At 41.1% G+C, this 12,548-nt stretch overlaps 1 protein-coding gene across 1 annotated transcript in view; it reads right to left on the bottom strand.

Moving 5' to 3' along the window:
* The window catches only part of UPF1 (UPF1 RNA helicase and ATPase), a 132,368-nt gene that overhangs the window by 9,095 nt on the left and 110,725 nt on the right, over positions 1-12,548 (bottom strand). The window contains exons 11-18 of the mRNA XM_073685945.1: positions 11,173-11,291; positions 9,895-10,059; positions 3,952-4,066; positions 3,329-3,472; positions 2,961-3,174; positions 2,748-2,865; positions 2,494-2,650; positions 2,266-2,408 (exon numbers count right to left, since the gene is read on the bottom strand). Of these exons, the coding sequence (XP_073542046.1) occupies positions 2,266-2,408; positions 2,494-2,650; positions 2,748-2,865; positions 2,961-3,174; positions 3,329-3,472; positions 3,952-4,066; positions 9,895-10,059; positions 11,173-11,291 (1,175 nt within the window). The remainder of the gene's footprint in view (positions 1-2,265; positions 2,409-2,493; positions 2,651-2,747; positions 2,866-2,960; positions 3,175-3,328; positions 3,473-3,951; positions 4,067-9,894; positions 10,060-11,172; positions 11,292-12,548) is intronic.

Here is a 12,548-nt window from a genome sequence, read left to right as displayed (position 1 = left end):
GAAAAAAAGTATTTGATCACCTACCAACCAGAAAGAATTCGGTCTCAGACTTGTTTTTCTTTAAGAAGCTCTCCTACTCTACACTCATTACCTGTATTAACTGCACCTGTTTGAACTCGTTACCTGTATAAAAGACACCTGTCCACACACTCAATCGATCACACTCCACCATATCCAAGACCAAAGAGCTGTCTAAGGACACCATTGACAAAATTGTAGACTTGTACAAGGTTGGGATGGGCTACAGGACAATAGGCAAACAGTTTGGTGAGAAGGGAACAACTGTTAACACAATTATTAGAAAATTTAGATCTAAATGTGGGGAACAGAGCACAATAGGGTGATACCCTATGGAGGAGATTAAGAGTGCTGGTTACACTCACCTGATGGGAGTTGTGACAGGCACAACTCCTATGAAGGCATGAAGTAAAACAGCTGCTGCTGCCCCGTGGCTGGAAGATAAATCCTCCAGGAGATATTGGATCCAGTCTGATAAACACGTAGGTGGGCTGCGCTGCTGAAGTAAATCAATTCTTCAGAGATGATAATGAAAAGGCTTTTTATTAACAACGCGTTTCAACGCCGTACCGGCGTCTTTTTCAAGCAAAAAAAAACAAATGTCAAATGACGATTGGTTTTTTTACTTGAAAAAGACGCCGGTTCGGCGTTGAAACGAGTTAATAAAAAGCCTTTTCATCATCATCATCTCTGAAGAATTGATTTACTTCAGCAGTGAAGCCCACCTACGTGTTTATCCAACTGGATCCAATTATTAGAAAATGGAAGAAACACAAGATGACTGGCAAGCTTCCTCAGTCTGGGGCTCCATGCAAGATTTCGCCTTGTGGGGCAAGGATGATTCTGAGAAAAGTCAGGAATCAGCCAATAACTACATGGAAAAACATGGTATATGACCTGCAGGGAGTTGGGACCAGTGTCTGAAACATTACCATTAGTAACACACTACTCCATCATGGATTAAAATCCTGCAGAGCACGCAAGGTCCACCTGCTCACGCCAGCACATGTCCAGGCCCGTTTGAAGTTCGCCAACGACCATCTGGATGATCCAGATGAGGCATGGGAGAAGATCATGTGGTCAGATGAGACCAACATAGAACTTTTTGGTATCAACTACACTTGCCGTGTTTGGAGGAAGAAGAAGGATGAGTACAACCCCAAGAACACCATCCCAACTGTGAATCATGGTGGGGAAAATTTTACTTTGGTGGTGCTTTTCTGCAAAGGGGACATGACAACTGCACCGTATTGAAGGGGGCATGTATCGCAAGATTTTGGACAGCAACCTCCTTTCCTCAGTAAGAGCATTGAAGATGGGTCGTGGCAGGGTCTTCCAGCATGACAATGACCTGAAACAGAGCCAGGGTAACTAAGGAGTGGCTCTGTAAGAAGAATTTCAAGGTCATGGAGAGGCCAAGCCAGTCTCCAGACCTGAACCCAATAGAAAAATCTTTGGAGGAAGCTGTTGCCCAGCGACAGACCCGAAACATCTGGGGAAGATCTTATGAAGGAGTGGGCCAAAATCCCTGCTGCAATGTGGGCAAACTTTGTCAGGAAATGACTGTCCTCTGTAATTGCAAACAAAGGTTTCTATACCAAATACTAAGTTCTGTTCTATTGTATCAAATATTTATGTAAAAATCATACAATGTGATTTTCTGTTTTTTATTTTTAGATTCTGTCTCTCACAGTTGAAGTGTACCTATGATAAAAATTACAGACCTCTCCATTCTTTGTAGGTGGGATAACTTGTAACTTGTGTATTATTTATTGATATAGCGCCATTGATTCCATGGTGCTGTACATAAGAAGGGGTTACATATCAAATACAGACATAACTTATAGTAAATGAACTAACAATGATAGACTGGTACGGAGGGAAGAGGACCCTGCCCCTGCGGGCTTACATTCTACAGGAAAAGGGAAGAAGACAGTAGGTTGGGGGTTGCCGTAGCTCCGATGTTGTTGAGATGGCAGCAAGCAAGGTCATGGCAGGCAGTGCATCAAATACTTCTTTTCCCTACTGTATCTGGGTTGTGTGAACATACTCTTATGAGTAAATATAACAAACTGTACTCTCCGACTGCCATTCCAATAGTTATTTGATGGGAAAAACAACAAAGATGCTCCTTCACCTCACCACCTTTCATTTGTGCCCTTCCATTAACCCAATTTCCAGGTTTCCCTAAAGTAACTCAGAAACAGACTAAAAGATTCAAGTATTAATAAAGCACTGAACATTTACCTTGCTCTAGTCAAAGCCACATTCAAACGACGAGGATCGTTTAAGAAACCAATTCCCTGGTGCTCATTTGCACGGACACAAGAAAGGATTATAAAATCTTTCTCCCTTCCTTGAAAAGCATCTACACTGGCGATTTCCACCTCCTAAAGAAAGTGAACATTATAATCAGTAAGTACACACTGAAAATGTAATACTATATATGCATACTGTACATTGTTACAAATGTACCTGATAGAGTTTAGTGTGCAAAGAGCCGCTGAATTGCATGTACTGAACCAAATAGGACCTTTGCCCTTCATATGGGGTTATTATACCAATCTGGTCTGGCTTGGCCCCTGCCTTCAAGAGTTTGGTAGTAATTTTCTCAACATTCGCAGCTTCCGTTCTATTAGAAAACACAAGATGCAAGTAAACCTCCATTACATTTACATTGCAGGCACTAATAAAAAGCACCCATGTTTTAACTAGCCACCTCAATTTACCTGTTCAGATAAGATGTACCAGAACTGGCAATCTCTTCTTGACCCTGGGTAACGTAAAAAAACATTGGCTTGTCTGGTTGTGGCCACTGGAAGTCAAAGCCTTTCTTCACTCGATCAGCTAGATAAATTATACAAAAAAAAAAAAAATTACATATATTAGCACAGATATTTGCAACAAGTAGACAATTTTTTCATACTTAGCAGCTCCATTACCGGCAGTTACTCCATTTTGAAGGGAGCCTTCATAGAAAATGTTTGATGGAAAAGCACTAAGAGCAGGATGCATCCTGTACTGAACCTGAAGGCGAATTGGTCTGATGCCAAGAACCACAAGTCTCTCAAACAGAGACTGAGAAAGTCCAGCCTTTGCTGCTTTTTTACACATCACAACTGGACCAAGCTGACAGTGATCTCCTACAAGTATTAGCTGAAAAATAAAATTGGATATATAAAAGATTACACAAACTTGCCATCATTGATGTATTATCTCCTTAAATTCATATATTTTCAAATGTAATGCAGTAAAAAATGTAGCAGAATTAAAGGCCAAAAATAATCCAAAACAAAAAGGGAAAGATCACCTGTTTTGCTCCTAGAACAACTGGCACCATACACTCAGGCTCTGTGGCTTGCGTACTTTCATCAATCAAAATTGAACGGAACTGCATTTTAGCAAGCCTAGGATCGCCTGCTCCGACACATGTACAGCAGATCACATCAGCATTCTGCAATTAAGGAAACCAAAAATATCAGTCATGTTATGAACGGACAATACAAAAAAAATAATAATTAAGTGCCATTACATATGCTATTCAATATTAACAGACATCTATGTCATGTAGTTTAACATTTGACTACATAGTTTAATAGTATCAAATTGAAAGCGCTATATTAACTGAGAAAAACATGTACGGTATATTTATCAAGTGGTTAAGGGGTATATTTACACATAGCAGATGTATTAATCTTTCAGTTTCAATTTAATGAGATGACATTTCTTCAACAATACTGCCACTGTTTAACATATTCCAATAATCCCAGGTGCTCATTTAAACCCTGAGACATGCTGCACAACTACAATTGCCACCCCAATAATGCCCTCTGTAGAAAGCAAATTCATAGTATGATACACTAGTGACCTTCCCTTATCTCAGCCAAGGTCAAAATTAAGTGCAACCTTTAAACAACGCTGATTTAGCATTACCATAAGTAATTCTCTTTCTGCGGTTCTTTTAAGAGCTCTGTATCGTTTCTCATCAGCTGATGACAGTTCTCCTGTTTCATCCTTCAACTGCTGCAATTTCTGAAGTTCTGGCATACTAAAGGGAAAAAAAAGTCCAGACTAAATCTCATACAAAAATTAATCTGCAATCGAGCTTTGAATCAATATTCTAAATCTTAGCTCAAAAAGGAAAATATGCACTTCGTCAAAAATGATGCATAGCTAGCCATTACTTTAACATGCATTTTTTTTAGTTGCATCCTAAACTTTAGGTGACTATTTCCTTCCCAGTAACTAAAAAAAGTAGACTGAAAAAAGATAATTAGCTCATATCACCTGATAGTCACAGGAATCCCAGGCTCACGGATTAGTGTCCAGCATACACTTGCAAGGATATATAAAGAAGGTAAAATCCAGTGCTACATGCGATAAATCCTTTTATTCCAAAATTAAAAGTCACAACATGTCCCTAGGAGGGGAACAACTGGACGCGTTTCGAGGACACAGCCCCTTATTCATCAGTCTACAAATGAATTAAAAAACAACACATTTATAATAAAAACTGTGACCACCCCTAAACATGTGTGATAGATTAGTATACACATTAGGATATTAACTCCTACTTAAACAAGATTTGCGCGCAACGAATTCTCAGAATATTCAGATCTAAAAAAATTTTTTTCTTAAGTTTATATGTAATAAAATTTGCAATATAAATGCACAGAACAGAACATGCATATAATATTGTAAATGCAAGCATATATGTAATAAAACATTAGATCTGATCTATAATTCATACCTTGCGGTATCCGTGCATTTAATTTCAATATCCATAATTTTTCTTTGTTATGGAGCATTTTTTCCCAATTACCGCCATGATGGGGACGTGGTACTCTCTCTATGCCTCTAATATTTAATGTGCTTGTATAGCCCGCATGTACCTCCCTGAAATGTTTGGAAAGACCTGATAACCTGATGGATTTTGAGGCAGGATTTGCTCCTGTAATATGTTCTGATATTCTTGCTTTAAGGGCTCTGATAGTACAGCCTATAGAATATTTTGAAGAGCTGACACACGTTGCCATATAGACAACATGGGAGGTGTTACAATTTATATAAGACTACGCCATATAGTGATCATTTTTATAACATTAAACAAATTTTTCTCAAGAATTTACCCATATTAGATCAGGATGACAAATTGTCTAATATATTGGAAGCAGGCTGTAGGGTGGTTTCAAGGAAAGGTCAGGATCTACACAATATGTTGTCATCCAGCGTATTTTTTGGACAATAAAGTACAAAGTCCCACCTGTCCCATATGTCGGTATGTATAAATGTGGTGAAAATAGATGCTGTATGTGCAAACATGTCGCTATGGGTTGAAGTTTCTCTGATCTACACACGGGTAGAAAATATGACAGTGTTATATAAATTGTAACACCTCCCATGTTGTCTATATGGCAAAGTGTGTCAGCTGTTCAAAATATTATACAGGCTGTACTATCAGAGCCCTTAAAGCAAGAATATCAGAACATATTACAGGAGCAAATCCTGCCTCAAAATCCATCAGGTTATCAGGTCTCTACAAACATTTCAGGGAGGTACATGCGGGCAATATAAGCACATTAACCCCTTAAGCCCCGGAGCATTTTTCGTTTTTGCTCCCCTTGTTCCCAGAGCCATAGCGTTTTTATTTTTTGGTCAATATGGCCATGTGAGGGCTTATTTTTTGCGGGACGAGTTGTACTTTTCAACGCCATTACTAGTTTTACCATATCCTGTACGGGAAAACGGGAAAAAAATTCCAAGTGCGGTAAAATTGCAAAAAAAAGTGCAATACCACAGTTGTTTTTTATTTATTTTTTTTACCACGTTCACTGAATGCTAAAACTGACCTGCCCTTCTTATTCTATAGGTCATTACGAGTTCATAGACACCAAACATGTATAGGTTCTTTTATATTTAAGTGGTGAAAAAAAATTCCAAAATTTGGTAAAAAAAAAAAAAAAAAAAAATAGCGCCATTTTCTAAGACCCATAGCGTCTCCATTTTTCGTGATCTGGGGCTGGGTGAGGGCTTATTTTTTGCGTGCCGGGCTGACGTTTTTATTGATAACATTTGGGGTAGATCCGATGTTTTGATCGCCCGTTATTGCATTTTATTGCAATTTTGCGGCGACCAAAAAACGTAATTCTGGCGTTTAGAATTTTTTTCTCGTTACGCCGTTTACCGATCGGATTAATTCTTTTTTTATATTGATAGATCGGGCGATTCTGAACGCGGCGATACCAAATATGTGTATGTGGGTTTTTTTTTTATATATTTTATTTTGAATGGGGCGAAAGGGGGGTGATTTAAACTTTTATATTTTTTTTTATATTTTTAAAAACTTTTTTTTTTTTACTTTTTGCTTGCTTCTATAGTCTCCATAGGAGACTAGAAGCAGCAACTATACGATCGCCTCTGCTACATACAGGGGACGAGCAGGTCCCCTGCATGCAGCAGAAATGGTCCTGTGCTATGAGCGCCGACCACTAGGTGGCGCTCATAGCGACAAGATCATGACAACCACAGGCGTCTGCTGCAGACCCTGGGTTGTCATGCACGCCCATCGGCGACCCGCGATCACGTGACGGGGTCGCCGGTGGGCGGGGCTTATGACGCGCTACCCGGAAGCGCGCGTTAAATGCTGCTGTCGGAGATTGACAGCAGCATTTAACATGTTAACAGCCGCGGGTGGATCGCGATTCCACCCGCGGCTGTTGTGGGCACATGTCAGCTGTAAGAATCAGCTGACATGTGCTCCGTTCAGTGAGGGCTCAGCGCAGCAGCCCTCACTGAACGGAGGGATCGCAAATATGCGTACTAATACGTCCCCGGTAAGTAAGGGGTTAAATATTAGAGGCATAGAGAGAGTACCACGTCCCCATCATGGCTGTAATTGGGAAAAAATGCTCCATAACAAAGAAAAATTATGGATATTGAAATTAAATGCACAGATACCGCAAGGTATGAATTATAGATCAGATCTAATGTTTTATTACATATATGCTTGCATTTACAATATTATATGCATGTTCTGTTCTGTGCATTTATATGGCAAATTTTATTACATATAAAAAAAAATTCTTAAGTTTATATCTGAATATTCTATGAGAATTTGTTGTACGCAAATCTTGTCTAAGTAGGAGTTAATATCCTAATGTGTATACTAATCTATCACACATGTTTAGGGGTGGTCACAGTTTTTATTATAAATGTGTTGTTTTTTAATTCATTTGTATACTGACGAAAAAGGGGCTGTGTCCTCGAAACGCGTCCAGTTCTTCCCCTCCTAGGGACATGTTGTGACTTTTAATTTTGGAATAAAAGGATTTATCGCATGTAGCACTGGATTTTACCTTTCTTAACTAAAAAAAGTAACAAGAGGCCCTACAGACTTTAAAGAAGCACTTCTCCCATCAAAGTTTTTTATCCTCTTAATATATTACAATCATATTATATAGCACTGTGTACTTACAATTGCTCATTTTGCCTTTCTACCCAATTATTTTCTCTGCACTATGTAGAAACCAGAAGTATCTGGTCCCTGCATTTATAATTCCCCTCTTCAACTTCTGAGAAAGCTACTACACTCCTCCACCTACCAGAGACATTTGCAGCAACTTATAACTCATGCAGGGAAAACAGACTTCCTGTTTCTACATCAAGCTTAGAGGGTTTCAGCTAGTCAGTTTTTAATCACGTGATGTCATAGACTTAATGAAAAAGAGAAGAATTAGCTGGGTAGAAAGGCAAAATGAGCAATTTTTAAGTACACAGTGCCTTATAATATATGATGATTGCAATATATTAATAGGATAAAAACTTTGATGGGAGTGCTTCTTTAACCATGTAAAGCCCTAGATGACACGGCATTAACAATAAGTTTAACTATGTATATAATCCTAGGGTCCACAGTCTAGGAGAAAGCTCAATACAGTACAATACAGTAGCTCCCGACAATTTGGCACTGATTCAACATAGCCGAACCTTAAGGCAGTGCTAACACTTTGCAGCTTTTGAGGTATACACACACACACTAATATTATATATATATATATATATAATATATTCTCTCAAATAAATAAAGGGAACACTTAAACAACAGAATATAACTCCAAGTAAATCAAACTTCTGTGAAATCAAACTGTCCACTTAGGAAGCAACACTGATTGACCATCAATTTCACATGCTGTTGTGCAAATGGAATAGACAATAGATGGAAATTATTGGCAATTATCAAGACACACTCAATAAAGGAGTGGTTCTGCAGGTGGGGACCACAGACCACATCTCAGTACCAATGCTTTCTGGCTGATGTTTTGGTCACTTTTGAATGTTGGTTGTGCTTTCACACTCGTTGTAGCATGAGCCAGACTCTACAACCCACAGAAGTTGCTCAGGTAGTGCAGCTCATCCAGGATCGCACATCAATGCAAGGTGTGGCAAGAAGGTTTGCCGTGTCTGTCAGCATAGTGTCCAGAGGCTGGAGGCGCTACCAGGAGACAGGCCAGTACACCAGGAGATGTGGAGGGGGCCCGTAGGAAGGCAACAATCCAGCAGCAGGACCGCTACCTTCGCCTTTGTGCAAGGAGGAACAGGAGCAGCACTGCCAGAGCCCTGCAAAATGACCTCCAGCAGGCCACAAATGTGCATATGTCTGCACAAACATTAAACCAACTCCATGAGGGTGGTATGAGGGCCCGACGTCCACAGATGGGGGTTGTGCTCACAGACCAACATCGTGCAGGACGCTTGGCATTTGCCACAGAACACCAGGATTGGAAAAGTCGCCACTGGCGCCCTGTGCTCTTCACAGATGAAAGCAGGTTCACACTGAGCACATGTGACAGACGTGACAAGAGTCTGGAGACGCCGTGGGATCCTCAGACCACTTGTGAAACCATATGCTGGTGCGGTTGGCCTTGGGTTCCTCCTAATGCAGGACAATGCCAGACCTCATGTGGCAGGAGTGTGTCAGCAGTTCCTGCAAGATGAAGGCATTGAATCTATGGACTGGCCCGCCCGTTCCCCAGACCTGAATCCAATTGAGCACATCTGGGACATCATGTCTCGCTCCATCCACCAACATCACGTTGCACCACAGACTATCCAGGAGTTGGCGGATGCTTTAGTCCAGGTCTGGGAGGAGATCCCACAGGAGACCATCCGCAATCTCATCAGGAGCATGCCCAGGTGTTGTAGGGAGGTCATACAGGCACGTGGAGGCCACACACAATACTGAGCCTCTTTTTGACTTGTTTTAAGGACATTGCATAAAAGTTAGATCAGCCTGTAGTGTGTTTTTCCACTTTAATTTTTTTTTTGGGGGGAGGGGGGGGGGGGGTGATGTTCAGAAAGAAGAGTTATGGAGTGCTACGCCAGATGACCTGGCCTCCACAGTCACCAGACCTGAACCTAATCGAGATGGTTTGGGGTGAGCTGGACCGCAGAGTGAAGGCAAAAGGGCCAACGAGTGCTAAGCATCTATGGGAACTCCTTCAAGATTGTTGGAAGACCATTTCCGGTGACTACCTCTTGAAGCTCATCAAGAGAATGCCAAGAGTGTGCAAATCAGTCATCAAAGCAAAAGGTGGCTACTTTGAAGAACCTGGAATATAAGACATATTTTCAGTTGTTTCACACTTTTTTGTTAAGTATATAATTCCACATGTGTTAATTCATAGTTTTGATGCCTTCAGAGTGAATGTACAATTTTTATAGTCATGAAAATACAGAAAAATCTTTAAATGAGAAGGTGTGTCCAAACTTTTGGTCTGTACTGTATATATATATATACACACACACACACATATATATATTATACATATATTACAAAGAAAAAGGTAGTGCAGCTTAGAAAAAAAACAAATGTCATACCTCTCCATGTTGCGTATCTGATTGTGCAGTGCCAAGAAAGAAACTGGAGAGTCAATAGCTTCACGGCTCTTTGCACAGAGACGAACAACTTTGAGTCCCGTTTGGTGTATTTTCTCAGTGAGTTGATCAACAGCAATATTGCTTGGAGCACACACTAGGACAGGGCTACGTTAACAGGGAAAATTATTTGCTTTATATTCAACACTCAGACACGAAAGCATATAATTTTTTTTCTATGTTTCTATCATTTGAGTTATTTTCTGAAAAATATTTTTTCACTTTTGCCTTATAGTATCTGTAAAAAGTCCAGTTTTACCATCAGGTAGTTTTGATATCTGAGGTTCAGTGTTCTTTTGCCACCACCTCCAATTAAAGTGAACCTGACAGCTGACATGCTGCCCAATCCACGGGAAGCAAGTATCAGGCACTGGCTGTATCTTAGCCAGGTATGCTTGACTCAAACACTGATGTTTCAGAGAAAAACATTTATAGGCGGCTGGGGATATAGCTGGAGACTAGTCGGACAGGTAGGTCACCGACGGCTTCTTTCAGGCTGCTGCCCTGGATTGACAAGTCTCTGCCTACGTGCACGTATAGGGAGAGACCTGTCACTTCTGGGCAGCGGGCAGGGAAAAGCCACTGGGGACCTGCCTCTCCAAAATAGTCTACAGAGCGACTGAGTCCCCGGTGGCTATTCTAGTATGTTTTTCTCTGAAGTGCCATAGTGTTTCTGAGTCAAACCTACCTGGCAGATAATACAGCCAGTGCTTGATACATGCTGCCCAATCCACGAGCAATTTGTAACAGCTGTCAGGTTCACTTTAAAGCACAACTCCAGCAGTTTTTATTTTATTTTACTGTTGTAGTGGTGCTTCTAATCTAAGGCCCCTGACCCTACTCTTATACTCTCTTTCCGACATCTTCACCCTTTATCACTGCCACTCCCGTCTCTGGCAGATTGTGACCAGCTGGATAGCTCCAGTGTTTCATGGAGCGATCCGGAAATCACAACTCAATACAAGTCTATGAGAGCCTCGCATTGAGAGCTTGTGACATAACTTATGACCAGTCAGAAACTGCAGTCACAAGATGGCGCTGTGGGATCAGAGCAGCACCAAAAAAAAAAGAAAAAAGGTGAAGACGCAGGAGGGTGAGCAGAAGACTCGCAGCAGGGACTTTAAATTAGAAGCATCCCTCCAGCGCTGAAAACAAAAAAAAAAGAAGGAGCGTTCATTTATATTCCATCGTGTTTTCTATTCAGTAAACTACTAAACTTACCCATTACCCTGTCTGGCAAGATGATACACAATTGTTGCAGAAGTTACAGTTTTTCCAGTACCAGGAGGCCCCTGAATGAGACTGAGTGGTCGTTGCAAAACGGTCTTCACAGCATACACCTAACACGTCCATGAAAAGAACAAAACTTTAATGGCATCAAATATAACATGGTAAAGATGTATAATAGAGTTTTAGTGCACAAGACAAACCATGGGTTACAGGCACTTAAAAGTTATGTTTTTTCTTTTTAGGATTGCCCATTAACATATGATCGGTGAGAAGTACATTGGTGCACCTTTTCATGCAGCTATACCTGGCACAGGAATAAAACAGAATGGTAACAAGCCACAGACTCAATGACATGCATTCTTAAACTTGTCCAGATTACTATGGGTTGTGCTTGTACAATTAGACATTAATCGTCAAATACTAAAAAACATCTGAACCTCAGTGGCATATCACTAGGTTATGTCAACAAACTTTGATAAGCAGGAAGCCAGAATATTAACTTACCTTAGACTTAGCGCAGCCACAGATATAAAAATCCTTTAAAATGGGTATTCTTAAGTTATTTCTTGATTAGCTCATAGATCTGCAGTCTCTTTACTAGAGGCACACACATCACTGGTGCAACCCACAGGGGCCCAAGAGGTAAGAGGTCAAACTTTTCACAGTAGGTGGAATTGTACATAAGGATGAGTTACTGGACTGCTAAGGGCCCCTCTTCAGTGTGTCTGCTCCTGTTCTTTACTTACTAGTTGCCTGGAGGGCAGGTACTCCTCCTTGAGTGACAGTTCTGGTGAGAGAGGGGAACTTGACCCTTAACTGTTCATACTGTTGAGGACTTTGTGGCTCACATTTACCAGCCAGGTGTGGGGGCTGAGTGAGAACAATGCTGCGCTGCACACTCACCAGTGTAGCAGAGGGCGGCTCCTACAAAATACAGTCAGAACCCACATGGAAGAGCTGTACATTATTGTGATGTGGGCAGTGGCATCTCCCCATGATTGGGGAGGAGGGGGGGGGGGGGGCATCTCATCCAAACTCGCTCTGCTATACTAAAATGCACTTTTGGCTCAGCTGTAGCTGCCTAAAACTGTGGCCAGTCCCTCCTGCTGCATTCAATTCACCTCCCACATCGTAGTCCTGTACAGCATGATGTGGGCAGTAGCAAGTCAGAGGTGGTAATGGGGTAGTGCTCATCTGCCTCTGTGCACACTGGTTCCTGCTGCACTCAGCGCCCACTTCATAGCGCTGCTGCCATGTTATGGACAGTGTGATGCATTCCAAATTCCACTAAGAAATTTTTGTGAGCACGGAGAAATATATCAAATATATATTGGATCAATTTGCCCGGGCTGAGGAGCTTGCTAAGG

This window comes from Phyllobates terribilis, unplaced genomic scaffold (assembly GCF_046119375.1).
Source record: "Phyllobates terribilis strain yellow unplaced genomic scaffold, ASM4611937v1 Scaffold_1__5_contigs__length_1240528914, whole genome shotgun sequence".
Lineage (NCBI taxonomy): Eukaryota > Metazoa > Chordata > Amphibia > Anura > Dendrobatidae > Phyllobates > Phyllobates terribilis.
This window is presented reverse-complemented; position numbering and strand designations above follow the sequence as displayed.